General features: G+C 40.1%; 1 protein-coding gene across 1 annotated transcript in view; it reads right to left on the reverse strand.

Annotated features, from left to right (window-relative positions):
• Positions 1-9,590: 9,590 nt before the first annotated feature.
• The window catches only part of LOC130682322 (transcription initiation factor TFIID subunit 1-like), a 137,471-nt gene continuing 127,570 nt past the window's right edge, over positions 9,591-19,491 (reverse strand). The window contains 7 exon segments of the mRNA XM_057496704.1: positions 9,591-10,874; positions 13,490-13,667; positions 14,288-14,444; positions 14,692-14,793; positions 15,571-15,696; positions 18,742-18,858; positions 19,199-19,266. Coding sequence (XP_057352687.1) covers positions 10,658-10,874; positions 13,490-13,667; positions 14,288-14,444; positions 14,692-14,793; positions 15,571-15,696; positions 18,742-18,858; positions 19,199-19,266 — 965 coding nt within the window. The 3' untranslated portion in view covers positions 9,591-10,657.

The following is a 19,491-nucleotide window of genomic DNA, read 5'->3' on the forward strand; positions in this document are numbered from 1 at the left end:
TTATAGGGGAGACCTGGTATAGGGGAGAGCCTAGTAAACATAATATTCGTCATATAAGTGTAGATTAGTGATACAAAAAACAAAAAACAAAACAAAAAAAGGGCAGTTCCTGTGTGGTAACCTCCAACGAGTTCTACACAAGGGTATAAAGGGCACATAAAAGTGTAGGCAAAGGGTCTGTGTGTGCTTATACAGAAGATCAAAGCCTAATTGGGCTACCCTGAAAATGAACTAAGATACGATATGAAAGAGAACTTCCAACATCAGCACTCTCTGGAAGACTCATGCCAGAAGATGATCATCAAAAAACCCCAACAAAGATCCACGCACTGCTACAGCTGTAGATGCACTGATCCCACCAGTTCCTGGACTTGCCATGGGAATGTGGAAGGAGATATCTAAGCTGGCCTGTGCATACAGTAAAACAACAAATTGGACTGGATCTATACTGTTGGAACTCAACCAAGAATTAGGAAAAGTGCAAATTGTAGCTCTCCAAAATCTTACAACTACAGACTATTTACTGTTAAAAGAACATAAGGGATGTGAACATTCCCCAGGAATGGGTTGTTTTAATTTGTCTGATTTCTCTCAGACTGTTCAAGTTCAGTTGGACAATATCCACCATATCATAGATAAGTTTTCACAAATGCCTAAGGTGCCTAACTGGTTTTCTTGGTTTCACTGGAGATGGATGGTAATTACAGGTATGCTTTGGTTATGTAACTATACTACTATTATGTTAATGTGTGTGCGCAATTTAAGTAGTAGCTTAAAACCTATACATGCTGAAGTTACTCTACAAAAAGATATGTCAAAGAAATAATCAATCTTCCCATGTTTTCTTCCGCCTGCTACTTCTATAGCTTTTCTTCTTCCTTCCTAATTACAACCCTTAAATAGAATTCGTGCCTCATATCAAATTTAGCGAGTATCATAATTCTTCCAAGTGGTAAAGTTACATTAAGACAAATGCTTGGCATAGAAGCTGCAGGGCACAAAAATGCAAAGAAATAAGAAGCCTACCATTTCAAACAATAAGGCTTCCCTCTCACTTACCAACTTTACATTTCCCTGTATGGCCCCGGAAGATGACTGGTTAGCCAGAGACGGGTAAGATTCCTCAAGGGAGGAACAATCTAAGACAGGCACAGTCGCAGGGGGGCCATCAGGTGAGAAATTGGGGATCAACAGAGGGGAGGCTTAGAACCTCACCCCCCCTGTTCTGAGAGAAGTCTTCTGCATACGTGGATGTTTTATTGCCCTTGTCTAGCTTGGATTAACACATAGTCTACAGGCACACACTTGATCATCTACATTTGCTCTCTTACAACACTAAACTATGTTTTCTACGTTTATCTTGTATCTACCTACCACTTCAGCATTTTATTAAAAATTATAATAAAGAGAGAAATGTGGTATCCACATATAAATCAAGTATAAAAACCAAATGAGTATTCATATTGGAACTGTTTATATTTCATAATGCATGAGCAAAACCGAAAGTTTCTGTGATGGCTGCCCTTGTACTGTTCACTATGTAACTTATTCATTACGTAAGAATTTGTTCTGCATGTAAGAACTTGTTTGTTATGCCTCAGAAGATTGGAGACTGACGAAAAATAGACTTGGGGTGGATTAATGATTGTGCATTGAGCATTGACTCCCCTATACAGAATTTTATTGTCGTTAACAACCATTTGATCAATAAATATGAGAGATGCACTCACAAAAAAAAAAAAAAAAGGTCAGACTTCCAATGGTGAAATAAATAAGTAACCAGGATGTAATGTATAGCATAAGGAATATAGTCAAGATATTGTAACAGCTTGGTAGGGTGATAGCTGGAACCTAGAATTATGTATACAAATGTTTTACCACTGTGTTGTACACTTGAAACTAATGTAATGTAATACTGTGCGTCAACTACCCTTCAATAAAAAATAATTATTAAAAAAAAAATGATATCCACTCTCTTTCCTTAAGTGTGGGGAGCCCATGTCTGATACTAATCTAAGAATTGGTTCCAGTGCAGTTTCTCATCAGTGGCACAGGAGAGGGCCAACTGCATCCAAGTGTTGGTAGGAATTGGGATTTTGGTTCTGGAAACCAAAGGACTAAATAGAAGCTGGGCTGCTATTTTACAAGCACAAGACAGTTAATCCCCTTACTATGGACACAACAGCCCACTGTTCCTTTGTATATCATGAGACTAATCCTTGAATAATTAAGCAGTAGAAATCCATTGCATGCACTGCACCATTTAACTAGGGAAGAAAATGCCATGCCTGGGTTAAGACTTCTAACACTCTTGTTAAATATGGTACACAATTGAGGGGTGGAGCTAAGATGGTGGCATGAGTAGACCAGTGGAAATCTCCTCCCTAAACCATATATATTTTTGAAAATACAGCAAATACAACTATACCTAAATGAGAGACCAGAAGATACAGGACAACAGCCAAGTTACATCCACACCGGCAAGAACCCAGCGCCTCGCAAAGTGGGTAAGATACAAGCCACGGCCTGGTGGGACCCAAGTGCCCCTCACCCCAGCTCCCAGCGGGAGGAGAGGAGTTGGAGCGGGGAGAGAGAGGGAGCCCAGGTCTGCTAAACAGCCAGCCCTAGCCATCCACATGGTAGCACAGACATACAGTGTGTGCGTGGGGTGCTGGAAACTAGGGAAACAGGACAGTAACACTTGTGACCGGTTCCCCACAGCCGGTGCCCCTGGGACAAAGAAAAGTGAGTGCTCTTTGAAAGTCTTAAAGGGACAGGGACACCACAGCTGGACAGAAACATCCAGGACACTTAGCCCATCAGCTGGGAATCCCAGGGAACTCCTGGGGCCCTAACTACCTGGGTGGCAGCATACCTCGGAGGTCCCTCACAGACTCCTGCCCATTTCCCCATCCACAAGGCTCCGCCATAGTGGAGAAGCAGCCTGAAGCAGTATGGCAGAGCGTCTTTCACAGCGGCCAGGCAAGAATTAGGAACCCCTTTTGCACGTGCACGCAACTGCCCAGCACAAACCACTAGGGGTTGCTCTTCTCCCAGGAAAGGAAGGCCACAAACAGCAAGAAGGGACGATCTCGCAGAGAACACACGCGCTCCCCACAAATACGTCTATTGCCATGAAAAGGCAGAAGAATTTGAAACAGACCAGACTAACCCAGACATCCTCCTCTGACAAGGAATCTGGGAAGATAGACCTAACCAATCTCCCTGAAAAAGAATTCAAAATAAAGGTCATAACCATGCTGATGGAGCTGCAGAGAAATATGCAAGAGCTAAGGGATGACATCTGGAAGGAGATTACAGAAAAGAAACAATCTCTGGAAGGATTTATAAGCAGAATGGATAAAATGCAAGAGGCCATTACTGGAATAGAAACCAGAGAACAGGAATGCATACAAGTTCACACAGAGAGACATGAAAGGATCTCCAGGAATGAATCAATATTAAGAGAACTGTGTGACCAATCCAAATGGAACAATATTCACATCATAGGGGTACCAGCAGAAGAGAGAGTAAAAGGGATAAAAAGTGTCTTTGAAGAAATAATTGCTGAAAACTTCCCCAAACTGGGGCAGGAAATAATCGTTCAGACCACAGAAGTATACAGAACTTCCAACAGAAGGGACTCAAAAAGGACAACACCAAGACACAATAATTAAAATTGTCAAGCTCAAGGACAAGGACAGAGTATTAAAGGCAGATAGAAAGAGGAAAAAGGTCACCTACAAAGGAAAACCCATCAGTCTATCATCAGACTTCTCAACAGAAACCTTACAGGAGAGAAGAATGGCATGATATATTTAATGAAATGAAACAGAAGGGTCTTCAAACAGAATACTGTATCCAGCATGAATATCCTTTAAATATGAAGGAGGGATGGAACAATTTCCAGACAAGCAAAGGTTGAGGGAATTTGCCTCCAACAAACTACTTCTACAGGATATTTTAGAGGGACTGCTCTTGATGGGAGCACTCCTTAGGCTAAATAGATGTCACCAGAGAAAATAAAATCACACGAAAGACAACAGACCAACCAAATACTAACTACAGACAAAAAATGAAATCAACTATTCACAAAAGCAGTTAAAGGAAACACAAAAGAGCACAGAATAAAACACCCAACATACAAAGAATGGAGGAGGAGGAATAACAAGGGAGAGAAATAAAGAATCACCAGACAGTGTTTATAACAGCTCAATAAGCGAGTTAAGTTAGACAGTAACACACTAAAGAAGCTAACCTTGAACCTTTGGTAACCATGAATCTAAAGCCTGCAATGGCAATAAGTACATACTTTTTAATAATCACCATAAATGTAAATGGACTGAAGGCACCAATCAAAAGACAAAGAGTAATAGAATGGATAAAAAAGCAAGACCCATCTATATACTGCTTACAAGAAACTCAACTCAAACCCAAAGACATGCACAAACTAAAGGTCAAGGGATGGAAAATGATATTTCATGCAAAGAACAGGGAGAAAAAAGCAGGCGTTGCAGTACTAATATCAGACAAAATAGACTTCAAAAAAGAAAGTATACTACAAGAGATAAAAAAGGACATTACATAATGATAAAGGGCTCAGTCCAACAAGAGCATATGACCATTATAAATATATATACACCCAATACAGGAGCACTAGCATATGTGAAACAAATACTAACAGAACTAAAGGAGGAAATGGAATGCAATGCATTCATTCAGGAGACTTCAACACACCAAGAATTCCGAAGGACAGATCGACCAGACAGAAAATAAGTAAGGACACAGAGGCACTGAACAACATGCTAGAACAGATGGACCTAATAGATATCTATAGAACTCTACATCTAAAAGCAACAGGACACATTCTTCTCAAGTGCACATGGAACATTCTCCAGAATAGACCACATACTAGGCCACAAAAAGAGCCTCAGTAAATTCCAAAGGACTGAAATTCTACCAACCAACTTTTCAAACCACAAAGGTATAAAACTACAAATAAATTCTACAAAGAAAGCAAAAAGCCTCACAAACACATGGAGGCTTAACAACATGTTCCTAAATAATAAATGAACCACCGACAAAATTAAAATGGAGATCCAGCAATATATGGAAAAAAATGACAACAACAACACAAAGCCCCAAGTTCTGTGGGATGCAGCAAAAGTAGTCTTAAGAAGAAAGTATATAGCAATCCAGGCATATTTAAAGAAGGAAGAACAATGCCAAATGTATAGCCTAATGTCACAATTATCGAATTTGGAAAAGAAGAACAAATGAGGCCTAAAGTCAATAGAATGAGGGACATAATAAAGATCAGAGAAGAAATGAATAAAATTGAGAAGAACAAAGCAATAGGAAAAAAATCAATGAAACCAAGAGCTGGTTCTTTAAGAAAATAAACAAAATAGATAAGCCTTTATCCAGACTTATTAAAAGAAAAAGAGAATCAACACACAACAGAATCAGAAACGAGAAAGGAAAAACCATGATGAATGCCATAGAAACACAAATAATTATTAGAGAATACTATGAAAACCTACATGCTAACAAGCTGGAAAACCTAGAAGAAAAGGACAATTTCCTAGAAAAGTACAACCTTACAAGACTGACTAAGAAACAAAAAATCTAAACAAACCAATTACCAGCAAAGAAATTAAAGCGGTAATCTAAAACTACCCAGGAACAAAACACCTGGGCCAGATGGATTTACCTTGGAATTTTATCAGACATACAGAGAAGACATAATACCCATTCTCCTTAAAATTTCCAACAAATAGAAGAGGAGGGAATACTCCCAAACTCATTCTATGAAGCCAACATCACCCTAATACCAAAACCAGGGAAAGACCCCACCAAAAAAGAAAACTACAGCCCAATATCCCTGATGAACATAGATGCAAAAATACTAAACAAAGAATTAGCAAAACAGAATTCAAAAATACATCAAAAGGACCAGACACCATGACCAAGTGGGATTCATCCCAGGGATGCAAGGATGGTACAACATTCGAAAGTCCATCAACATCATCCACCACATCAACAAAAATGACAAAAACCACATGATAATCTCCACAGAGGCTGAAAAAGCACTCGACAAAATTCAACATCCATTCATGATAAAAACTCTCAACAAAACGGGCATCGAGGGCAAGTACGTCAACATAATAAAGGCCATATGTGATAAACACACAGCTAATATCATACTGAACAGCGAGAGGCTGAAAGATTTTCCTCTGAGTTCAGGAACAAGACAGGGATGCCCACTCTCCCCACTGTTATTCAACATAGTACTGGAGGTTGTAGCCACGGCAATCAGACAAAACAAAGAAATACAAGGAATCCAGATTGGTGAAAAAGAAGTCAAACTGTCACTATTGGCAGATGACATGATATTGTACATAAAAAACCCTAAAGATTCCACTCCAAAACTACTAGAACTAATATCAGAATTCAGCAAAGTTGCAGGATACAAAATTCACATACAGAAATCTGTGGCATTCCTATACACTAACAATGAACTAATAGAAAGAGAAATCAGGAAAACAATTCCATTCACAATAGCATCAGAAAGAATAAAATACCTAGGAATAAACTTAACCATGGAAGTGAAAGACCTATATCCTGAAAACTACAAGACACTCTTAAGACAAATTAAAGAGGACACTAACAAACGGGAACTCATCCCATGCTCTTGGCTAGGAAGAATTAATATCGCCAAAATGGCCTTCCTGCCCAAAGCAATATACAGATTTGATGCAATCCATATCAAATTACCAACAGCATTCTTCAATGAATTGGAACAAATTGTTCAAAACTTCATATGGAACCACAAAAGATCCCAAATAGCCAAAGCACTTCTGAGAAGGAAAAATAAAATGGGGGTGTTCTTATTCCTCAACTTCAAGCTCTACTGCAAAGCCACAGTAATGTAGAGAAATTGTTACTGGCACAAGAACAGAGCCACAGACCAGTGGAACAGAATAGAGAACCCAGACATTAACTCAAACATATATGGTCAATTAATACATGAAAAAGGAGGCATGGACATACAATAGGGAAATGACGTCTCTTCAACAGTTGGTGCTGGCAAAACTGGACGGCTACATGTAAGAATGAATCTGGATCATTGTCTGACCCCAAACACAAAAGTAAATCCAAAATGGATCAAAGACCTGAATGTAAGTCATTAAACCATAAAACTCTTAGAAAAAAAACAGGCAAAAACCTCATGGACATAAACATGAGTGACATCTTCATGAACATAACTCCCTGTGCAAGTGAAACAAAAGCAAAAATGAACAAGTGGGACTATATCAAGCAGAAAAGCTTCTGTACAGCAAAGGACAACATCAATAGAACAAAAAGGTATCCTACAGTATGGGAGAATATACTTATAAATGACCGATCCGATAAAGGGTTGACATCCAAAATATATAAAGAGCTCATGCACCTCAACAAACAAAGAGCAAATAATCCAAATAAAAAATGGTCAGAGGAGCTGAATAGACAGTTCTCCAAGAAATTCAGATGGCCAATAGACACATGAACAGGTGCTCCACATCACTAGTCATCAGAGAAATACAAATTAAAACCACAATGAGGTATCACCTCACACCAGTAAGTATGGCTACCATCCAAAAGACAAACAACAACAAATGTTGGCAAGGTTGTGGTGAAAGGGGAACCCTCCTACACTGCTGGTGGGGATGTAAATTAGTTCAACCATTGTGGAAAGCAGTATGGAGGTTCCTCAAAATGCTCAAAATAAAAATACCATTTGACCCAGGAATTCCACTTCTAGGAATTTACCCTAAGAACGCAGCACTCCAGTTTGAAAAAGACAGATGCACTCCTATGTTTACCGCTGCACTATTTACAATAGCCAAGATACGGAAGCAACCTAAATGTCCATCAGTAGATGAATGGATAAAGAAGATGTGGTACATATACACAACGGAATATTACTCAGCCATAAAAAAAACAGATCCTACCATTTGCAACAACATGGATAGAGCTAGAGGCTATTATGCTCAGTGAAATAAGCCAGGCGGAGAAAGACAAGTACCAAATGATTTCACTCATATGTGGAGTATAAGAACAAAGGAAAACCGAAGGAACACAACAGCAGCAGAATCACAGAACCCAAGAATGCACTAATAGTTACCAAAGGGATAGGGACTGGGGAGGATGGGTGTGAAGGGAGGGACAAGGGTGGGGAAAAAGAAAGGGGGCATTACAATTAGCAAGAATAGTGTGTGTGGGGTATGGGGAGGGCTGTAAAACACAGAGAAGACAAGTAGTGATTTTACAGCATCTTACTACACTGATGAACTGTGACTGTGAAGGGGTATGTGAAGGGGGAGTTGGTGAAGGGGGGAGCCTAGAAAATATAATGTTCTTCATGTAATTGTAGATTAATGATACCAAAATAAAATAAAACAATAAAAAAAAGAATAAGACTGATGTAAAGGAAACATAAAACAGGCTTAGCTTATGTGTCTGGGGAAGACTGTGAACCCCGTAGTACTCAGCTAATGAGGAACCAGGGAAGTGATCGCATACTAGGAGATAAATTATTGGTGCCAAACTCCCCAGGTGTGCCTGCCCACCAGACACCCAATCTTGCAAGACCATCATTAAAGCCTCGCTCCACTGTAAAAAAAAAAAAATAGGCAGAGGAACTCAATAGACAGTTCTCTAAAGAAGAAATTCAGATGGCCAACAGACACATGAAAATATGCTCCACATTGCTTGTCATCAGAGAAATGCAAATTAAAACCACAATGAGATATCACCTCATACCAGTAAGGATCGCCACCATCCAACAGACAAACAACAACAAATGTTGGCAAGGTTGTGGTGAAAGGGGAACCCTCCTACACTGTTGGTGGGAATGTAAATTAGTTCAACCATTGTGGAAAGCAGTATGGAGTTTCCTCAAAAAGCTCAAAATAGAAATACCATTTGACCCAGGAACTCCACTTCTAGGAATTTACCCTAAGAATGCAGCATTCCAGTTTGAAAAAGACATATGCACCCCTATGTTTATCGCAGCATTATTTACAACAGCCAAGAAATGGAAGCAACCTAAATGTCCATCAGTAGATGAATGGATGAAGAAGATGTGGTACATATACACAACGGAATATTATTCAGCCATAAGAAGAAAACAAACCTATCATTTCCAACAACATGGATGGAGCTAGAGGGTATTATGCTCAGGGAAATAAGACAGGTAGAGAAAGCCAAGTACCAAATGATTTCACTCATATGTGGAGTATAAGAACAGAAAAACTGAAGGAACAAAACAGCAGCAGAATCACAGAACCCAAGAATGGACTAACAGTTACCAAAGGGAAAGGGACCGGGGAGGATGGGTGGGAAGGGAGGGATAAGGGTGGGAAAAGGAAAGGGGCATCACAATTAGCTTGTATAATGTAGGAGTGGGTATGCGGTGGGCTCTACAACACAGAGAGGACAAGTAGTGATTTTACAGCATCTTACTATGCTGATGGACATGACTGTGAAGGGATATATGGGGGGGACTTGGTGAAGGGGGGAGCCTTGTAAACATAATGTTCTTCGTGTAATTGTAGATTAATGATACCTAAATAAAAAATAAATTAATAAAAATTAATAAATTACCTCCAGGAAGACTTCCCCGACTTTTTCAAACATGTTCACTCCTCTATTTTTGCCTACCCTTTGTATCTAGCTTCTTAACTCATATCACATTATTGTAATAATTTATCAACACATTTTAAATCCCACTCCCCTTCCCCCAACTTCATGGTGAGCTCTTTGGGTAAAAGAAATGTGTTATATTTACCTTTGTATCCCAAGGACCTGGTAGAGTGCTTATTCTGGAGCAGATGCTCTGTGACAAATCTGTTGAGGGCTTTATGTCTCTAGGAACATTTACTGAGTACCTACTATGCACAGAATGATATCCTAAGTATGAGAAGAAATAGAAGACAATCTTTGCCCTAAGGAACTTATCATTTTCCTACTTTATCCCCTGGGGGTAGGGGGGCAGAACACACTTACATGGCAACTTTTTATTTCTGACACATAAGCTGTTGCAAAGATTTATGGTCATTTGAGCCTCAAATCCACTTAGGAACAAGGCAGTACATAATCAAATAAAGCAACAGGCAGTTTGTCCAACAGATATGTTTTTACTGTGATACAGAGTCCACCAGAATCCAATTCTCTGTCCCAGCAAGGGGGCTGTCACCTGTTCCAGCCTACAAATTAGAAAATTGAGATGATACCATTCTTGAAAAATGTCTAATACATCAAGAGGACATAAAGTTATTAGTCCTTTCATAATTTCCCTCCCTCCCCAGGGAAAAATGATACCAAGAGCAATTAAACGGAATTAAAGTTGGCTCTAGAGATGGAGGAGATTGCTCTCTTTTTGTTAGTAGTAGGGGAAGGGGGTTGCATTTAAATCGAAGTGTGGTGATGTTTCCCCAGGAAGATAAGGAGAGGTGATCTATTATCATTTACTTACTACTCTTAAAAGGCTAAGGTGTTAGTTAAACTGATGATTTCAGGATCAGACACTGTACGTATATAAATAAATTGGGGAAAGGTGAACCACCTAGGCTGGAGAACAGGGAAGGCTGACCAAGGAGGCCCAAAGGAAGCCTCATTCATCAGAGTCCAAGTCACTGTCCTCAGCAATGGAGTGGAAATCCTCACTGTCCTCCTCGTCCTCTGACAGTTGAACCTGGCTTAGTATGCTCGGCCCAGAGCGCTGCTCTTCCTCCTCATCTTCTTCCTCTGATACCTCATACCCAACGATGCTGCTGAAGCTTGTGTCTTGGGTGTTCGACTTGGGATCAGGCTCCTCATAGCTCCCATAACTGAGAAGAAAAACATGTCATCTCTTAAGCTCAGGCACCGTCCTCTAGCTGACCAGTCCCATTCTTAATGCCACCAAGGGATCATCCCATCTCACCTCCCCTGGACACTAAAATGACTGATTCTGGACTATTCTACTCTCTTTGGACTATTCTCTCTCTGGACCCGAGAGAAAAATGATCCTGTTCAAAAACATCAACTAGCCAGCTTCATATAAACAAGCACCTGAATCAAACTGTCCTCCCTCAACGACACACTTTCTGCTGACATGACCATAAATGCTGGCAATCTGTTTCACCTACCACTTACAGCGTCACTGATCTACAAATTCAGTTAGTCAACAGTACTGAAGATTCTACCTCTTCAATGCATCTTGTATCTATGCCCTCCTTTCCATCCCTACTTTGCCTCACTTAGCTTAGTCCTTTGTTTTCTCTGGCCTGCACCACTGAAATCCAATTAATTCTTCTACCAGAGCGCTCTTTACTTTTGTTTGTTTATTTTTAATTTTACTTAAAAAATCAAACAAGTAATGCAAGTTCACTAGTCAAAAAAATTAGAATATACACCAGAAAAAAAAAAAACACCAATAACTCCACCACCCAGAGATAAAACTTTTGGTATACGACCTTCTAATTTTTTTTCTAGCACTTTGCTTAGATACTTAAACATTTTTTTTTCACAAAATTAGAGTACTCTACATACTCCACAGGAGTCTTTTTTTTTTTTTTACTAATAATTATGACGAACAGCTTTCCATGTCAATAAACACACATCTATAGCATCATTTTAATAGCTGCATGGTATTCCATCTATGGCTGTAACATGATTTAACAGTCTTTCACTGGGACACTTAAGCTGTCTCCAATTTCCTCACTATTAGAAACAATGCTGTGATGAACATCCTTGTACAAACATCTTGATGAAAGTGCATAGAATAATTTCCTAAACATGGAATTTTGGGGCCTAAGGGGATGCACATTTTTAAGTTTTTGATTTATAATGATAAATTGTTATACCTCTCTTCCGCCCACCCCATTTTATCAATTTACATTTCCACCAGTCATTTGCAAATGTCTTTTCCAACACCGGGCATAGGCATTATCATTCATTTTAATCGCTGTCAATCTCATAGGTAAAAAATTACATTTCATGGTTTTATTGCCTTTCTTTAATTCTTATGGAAGTTGTTTTTTCATATATTTATTGGCCATTTGCATTTCTTTTGTGAATTATTAACTCAAGTTATTTTGAACATTTGTCTTTTGGGGCACAGAGCAATCTTTCCAAAATGGAGACCTGATCATACTATACCCTCACAATCAGCGTCTACCCAAAATGTTCAGGCCCTCGTGACTTAGTCCTTACCAACCTCTTTAAATGATCTCTATCAAAAGCTGCAGTCACATGAGCTACTTGCATTCCCTACAAGTGCTTCATGCCCCTGTATCTTCCAACGAGCTGTTCTTGTTCTCCAGAGTGCCTTTTGCTTTCTTCTTCGTCTAGCTAATTCCTACCCTGATTCAGCTCAGCTTCTTTCTCCACCCAGCTCCCCTTCCCTGCTCCTACCCATGTCCCAGAAAATCCTGTGGCTACGTATCATAGCAAATTTCATGCTGCACTGTGACTATCTGTTTACCTCTTTCAGGTTTCCCACTAGACTGCATTCTTTGAAGGAAGGGACCACATCTTAGTTGCTTTTGTACTCGTGGTAAGTATTAGCTAAATGAATAAATATTTTTAACTGTTTTCCAGACACCTCTGCCTACATACGTCATATGTACCTTAAATCCAACATGTCCAAAAACAAATTTTTTTTTCTTCCTTTCCTACCTCATCTAATACTTGTTCCTACTCTGTCCTCTCTCAGTGAAATTTCCATTCATTATATACCTGATCTCCTTACCTCCTAAATCCAATTGACCTACTCTCCAAATAGTTCTTGAACACATCCCTTCCTTTTACCCCTGCTTCTAACAGATCCCAGTTGAGATTCTCATCATTGTCCTGGAATTACTTATTTAATACACAAATTTTATGTTGCTTCCTTTTTCTCAAAGTGATGATTCTATTACCCAAAACTGAAATTTCTGAGCATGCCATTTAAGATCCTCTTCAATCCAGTACCTTGCTATTTCTGGGGCCACAGCTCCCAACACCGCTTCTCTGGAACAAACTTTGTTATATTTCTGTGCCTTGAATCTATTCTATCTCTAAGAGTCCCCTCACCTGCTGCCACTTACAGTAGACTCCTATGCATCCTATAAGGCGCAGTTCAAATGATCCCTTGTCTGTGAAACTTTCCCTGACTAACCCAAGCAGAGGGAGAGACTCCCTTCTCAGTGATGCCTTCGCACTTTGTACCTAAGTTAAGCTATAGCACTTATTACATTGCATTTGTAATGATTTTGTTTTTATCAGTCTCTTCCACTAGACTGTGAGCTCCTCAAGGGCAGGATAGTCTTGCTACTTTGTATCCCCAAGGGCCTAGCAGAGTGCCTGACCTAGCAGGTGGCTCAGGAAATGTTTGATGAATGAAAGAAATCTGATGCTGGGCCCTCTGACATAAGAGCTGGGCAGTGATGCCACAGCCCTGTAGCATGCTGTGGTCAATTACCTGATGCTGCTATCCTCCAGACCAGGAGAAGCCTCCCCACCATCTCCCTCATAGGACATCATGCTTTCTTCATTTTCCAGGCCCATGCTTGTGTTCTCTTGAAGCATGCAGGGCTGTTTGGGTCTTATCCCACCAGATCCCACATCGGAGTCACTTCCACTTTCACTCAGCTGGATAGCTGTGAAGAGACAGACCCTGAGATGAGCTTGACAGAAGTACCATCTTTGTCTTGGTCTTCCAAAACTAGTTACTTGCGTACATCTATACAGGCATCTTGCCTGGACGCCTCACATCCGAGGAATGCATACAGTCAACAGTGGCAAGATCTGTGGTATGAAAACTGAGTTCAAACAATTATTCCTTCTTCCATCTCAGTCCAATCTACCTGTTTTTTCTCTATCATCTTTTCCTACATTTTTTCCCTGCCATTGTCCTTAATCCACAAAACATCCCAAAGCAGGGTCTTTTCCTCCTGATTTTCCTTCCCTACTATCCCATATAAGACATTTCTTCTTGTCTTCATCAAATATTCAAACCAAAGCTGCTACTTAGGCATTGCATTGCCTTTTCCCCTGTCATCTTTTATACCTTCTTCTCCTGTTTTATTTCCTCACTTCCTCTAAGGATAAAGAATCTGATCACCCTATGAGTGAGTCTTCAGGCCTCTAAGGCCTATAAATGGAACTTCAACAGAAGAGCACCTTCTGGCAACAGCGTATGAGGCCAAGAGCTTCTTATCCAGTCCTGAGGGTACTATGGTGAGCTACATAGGAACACAAGCAAAGGAACCAGCTTTACCAGAGAAAGGATTACGTCCTTCTTCTTCACTCCCAGCATCTTCCTCATCGTCTTCTCCTTCAGACATAAGCAAATCCTCATACAGGACACTAGCTTCAGGTTGTTGCACAGCTCCTTCCTCTTCATCTGCAAGATCACCATCTGCATCTTCACTTTCCTGAATTAAGACCAGTTGCACGTCAAAGTCCCATCAACAGACCAAGAGACCAGAAGATGCCATCAGCCACCCTTGCTAGCAGTTCCATAGGAAGTTAAGTAATTGTGGTGGACAGACTTCCTGAGCTAGTTCCAAGGATTAAAGTCAGATTGGACCTCACTATGGAGACCCTCTGATACCTTGGGATTTGGTCTGCCTACCATGTAAGAGAGTAATGTAACCATAAACTTTCTGTAAGCATACTCACTGGCGCTGGAGTCTTAGGTTTTCCATACTCCTCCTCCTCCTCATACCCTTCAATATCCACATCAGAGACTTCCTCACACAGACTACCTCGGCCCTGGTGCATCTGAGTAAGGAACACAAATAGCACATCACTGAGGGACGTGCCTGTGGGATTTAACCAAGGGCTCTCACCTGGAACGATGCTCCTCACTGATATCCCAGTCAACCCCACAGTTAGTGGGGGCTGTTTACACAGCTTAAGGCATGTGTACTTTCTTCCATTTGTTCTTTGGAAATCATGGGTAGGGTAAGAACCCAAAGAACAGGAAGGTCCTTTGTCTCCTCTTACTGTATGACTATAAAAAGACTCTTCCTTTCTAACCCAAGCTTTCCTTAGCTTGTGTTGGACTCTGGGATAGAAAAACTCTCCAGGGTTTTTTCACTCGCCAGTGGAACCCTGACTGAGAAAAACTGATAGAGGATTTCTGGCTTCAGATCAGGAATATCTTCTGGTACCTCTAAAAAAGACCAATAATAAAATTTTAATTTTATTTTATACATATTTTTCATTTAGATTACAGCACACATAAGGTAAAGTAGCAGGGCGATTATTTTGAACTGTCTCTGAGAGCAGCTGGTCTCTCTAGTCACCTGTCAGGTTGCTCTGATGCCTCTTACACTTCCCTGAAGTTCTGCTGTGCCTGACTCTGCCCGTGGGGAGAGACAGAAGATGCCAGTCACATGATCTGCTACCATCCCACCTTGAAATTACATTTCTAAGCCTTCGTTCCCAGGGCCAAGGGGCACAATCATCCTTGACACTGGTCATATATCATCACTGCCATTGCTCCCCACCTCATAGCATACTACCAATCACACAAAGATAAAAAGAAAATCCTACCTCTGTTACCTGCTTTTCTGGCGTGGCAGTAGGAATATCCAGGACAGATATATTGCTCTCATCTTGAAATACAGAGGCATCTCGAGACATACTGAGGGATGTGCTGTTATCATACAAATCAGGAGGCTGTGGCATAAATCATACAACTTAGCTTCTACTTAGGAAAGGGAGAAATACAGAGAACTCCCCCTTAAAATGTTCACTGCAGAAAAAGTCATGCAGAATTATCTGATTTAAAGAGAAAACATAGTTTGGCACAGGTTTATGTAGACAGGTTTTTGGGAACCTTACAAATGTTGCTCATTCTAGCAGAGAGACGTCTGATGCACATGATCAGAAGCCTGAAGCAGAAAACCATCAAAGCTATGGGACCATTCTATATCCTAACAGCCTTTCTGGTCAATAACCTAGTTTCTTCTAAGCCTTGCCTTAATATTGTTTTTAAGTCCAGGGCTTCAACCAGTGCTATTTTATTGTTTGGTTTGGAGATCTAATAGGAAATGGGATACAGGAATTTTAACTCCAACAAGAGCATGGAATGGTTTAATAGCTTATGAGCTCTTCAGATGATGCTATGAGGCAAAATGGTGTGGTGAAAAGCCATGGGCTTTGGAATAAACTGCTCTGGGTTCAAGTCCTGGCTCCATCACTTGCAAGCTGAGTAACCTTAACTAATTACTTACTCTAAACCTTGGTTTCCTCAATTGTAAAACCTACCTCACAAGGTTGTTGGAAGAACTAAGAGAGAAAAGTGTTAAGCACCTTACCCAATGCCTAGTATTCAATAAATTATAGACCTCTTCTCTCTTCCCTCTCCTGAAGAGAACAGGGATTTAGCAAAAGGACTACTCAGTGACAGGAGGGCAAGCGGATCAATAAAGTACAGGTTGAGAAGTAGAGTTCTCTAAAAAGCTAGCTGAGGGCAGAAATATTATACAGCTATTTAAAAATCATGTTCTTAAAGACTACTCAATGAAATAAAGTGTTCATAACATGAAAACAAGACAGAAAGCCATACTGACCATTCCACTTTAAAAATGTGTCTATAAAAGCATGCACATGTGTATATACTCACACACACTCACATCACAGACTTGAAGGAGACACACCAAAATATTCACAGTGGTTGTTTCTGAGTGGCAGACTTGACTTTAGGTAATTTATTTATTCTTTATATTTCCCAATTTTTCCCAACCAACACATAATTTTGATCAACCAAAAATTCACATACATGATATTTTCTTTCATTTAAAAAGCAAACAAGTGAGGCTCATTGAGAAGAGGGTTTTGGAGAAAGAGAGGCAAGACAATTCAAATCATTACAAAGCAGATAAACTAGCTCTGGAACATAAGAGAAAATCAGGAATGAAAGGCTTTGTGGGGAATTGCAAAGTGAGCAGTTTTAGGTAAGGGGTTAAGTCGAGTGTATGACACAATGACAAGCTAGGTGGAAACAGTTGAGTGAAAAATGCATTATTGACTACCACCATTTACAGCTGTTAGTAAAGTATTACTCTTATGTTTCTATACAACTAGACTTGTATAATGCCTGGTTAAACTTCTGCAAACACTCTTTGATTAAACATTTGGGTCAGAAGAGTAGTAATGAGTAAGGACCATCACTCATGTGCATCTTCCTCAGGTTAAAAGGTAATGAATTGGGTTTACTATTTTCAAATGTATATATAAGAGTGAAGGCAACAATGAGAGGGTAAGCTAGAATGATGCAGCAACAATCTACACTGCACCCTTCCCAGGAGATGCTCTAACTGCACTAAGCAATAGCTACTGCTCAAGCAGGATTAACAGTTTCCAGATTTTCCTCAGCTCTTTCAGGTAGTGTGGGAAGGATAGGGAAGAAAAGGGAGATGGCCTTTAGGTTTAAGGCTTTGACTCACCCAACGACTAGGTTTACACTGTCATAGACTAGAGCAAACCATGCGCCATGGAGTGGCTCGTCTTTCCTGGGAAATGGTGGCTAAATCCCAGGCTTTAACTTACCAGAAAGGGCCTTGTGGAAGCTGTGGGCCTATTAGATCCCTCAGTAACCTAGGTTTGGGGTGAACAAGAAAGTAAAAGATAGATAGGGAGAGTGCATAAATGAGATACAGACATCAATAATCCAACAAAGATCACATAGGTCACATTATTAGTTTAGAGTAAAACCTCAGTAGAATGAAAAAAAGTTTTCCAGTGGAAATTAGGAGAATTTTGCATTCAAAGATTTGGTTGAGTCTGAAGGGGCCTCTGAGGGCTTTGTGGAAAACTTTCATACAGATAAGGAAACATTTACTGAATGTCTACTATGTGCAAGGCAAACAGGCCTATTTAATATTTACAACCATTTTGAGAAATATACTTTAGAGAAAAAGGAAACTGGGTTAGAGAGGTTAACTTAGCATCTCAGGCTCACAAAGCTAGGTAATAGCAGAGCTAAGATCCAAACCCAGGCCTGTTTTATCCAAACTTCATGTGCTTCCCACTTTACCATAGTGCCTCCAATCAAGAAACCAAGCACCAGTTGTATTCTGGTAAGTCCATTCCTTCAAATATGCCAGCCCTCTAAGAGTATAGTATACATGAAATATACTTAGTATATATTTAAGGGTCAGAACAGAGAGACTAAACATTTCTTATTGATCCTGCTTTCTAAATCTTTTGACATGGAAATTAAGGAATATTATAAATGTTACCTATCTTGATTTTTAAGAAAAGGGAGCCAATCCAGGAAAATGGGTGACATCTGAGCTACACTAAGATGGGGATGAGTAATCAGGCATCTATAAGGCACAGAAACAATAAGTCTATACTTAGTTATATAGGCTCTAGGATGTCCTAGAGCCCCAGTTCATGGGCAAGAGGGCTCCAGAGACTCAAAAGGATGCCTCTGGCCATAATGGTCAGGAATATGGTATTCCTAAATACTGCCTAAACAACAAACACCCTTCCCCACTCATTCATTCCATATCTGCCTCTCTTGGATTCAACAAGGCCACCAAAACCGATGGCCCTCACTCACCTTAGCCTTTTAGAAGACAAGAAAGCACACAAAAGGCATATGAAGAGGAAGGACAGAGAAGAAGGGTATCTCAGTCAATACATCTGTTATGCTCCCAACTTCCCAAACCAATAAGAAAACTCTAAGAGGAAGTTCCTAGTCCTCAGACTCACCTGGGATGTGTAAGGGCCTGGAGTCATGGGGTCCAAGCTTTCTAAATCTGCTTCCTCCAAAGCTGCTTCTTTAGCTGTACAAATATACTTCTCAAGTTGAGTCAAATGCTCATCATACTGAGAAATAAAGAAAATTGGTGAATTCATTCAACGTGTGCTTTAGACCCTGGATATACAAAAGTAAACAGAGCAGACAAAATTCCCTGTCTTTATGGAGCTGCTATTCTAGTGGCAGAACACATATGAAAATTAAAATAAGTAATTGTATAGTTTGATAAAACATTTAATGCTAAGGAGGAATATAAAGCATGGAAGGAAACACGGGATGTGGGGTGAGGGTGGGGGTGGGACGTTACATTTTAAAATTCGACAGGCAGGGAAGGCAGACCTCCTCAGACAAGGCAACAAAGGGATTCCAGAAAGCTGGATTCCAAGGGGACCTCCTCTTAGCACCAACCTCAGTCAATGTCTGGTAACAGATGTTCACAATCTCCTGAGCAGTCTTAGTGTACTGACTCTCAGGCCCTACAGATGAAAAAGGAAATGTTACTAATTTTGTAGACTTCAGTTCCAGAAATTGAGATTCTACAACCTACAGTAGTTGTCCCATTATCCCAGACCCCAAAAATCATGCTTCAGTTTTAACTTGAACTTCTGCTCTGCTTTTGAAGGTGAAAATTTTCAAACATATACAAAAACAGAGACACATATAATGAACTCTCATGTACCCATCACCCAGCTTCAATGATT

This window comes from Manis pentadactyla (assembly GCF_030020395.1).
Source record: "Manis pentadactyla isolate mManPen7 chromosome Y unlocalized genomic scaffold, mManPen7.hap1 SUPER_Y_unloc_6, whole genome shotgun sequence".
In the NCBI taxonomy this organism is placed as follows: domain Eukaryota; kingdom Metazoa; phylum Chordata; class Mammalia; order Pholidota; family Manidae; genus Manis; species Manis pentadactyla.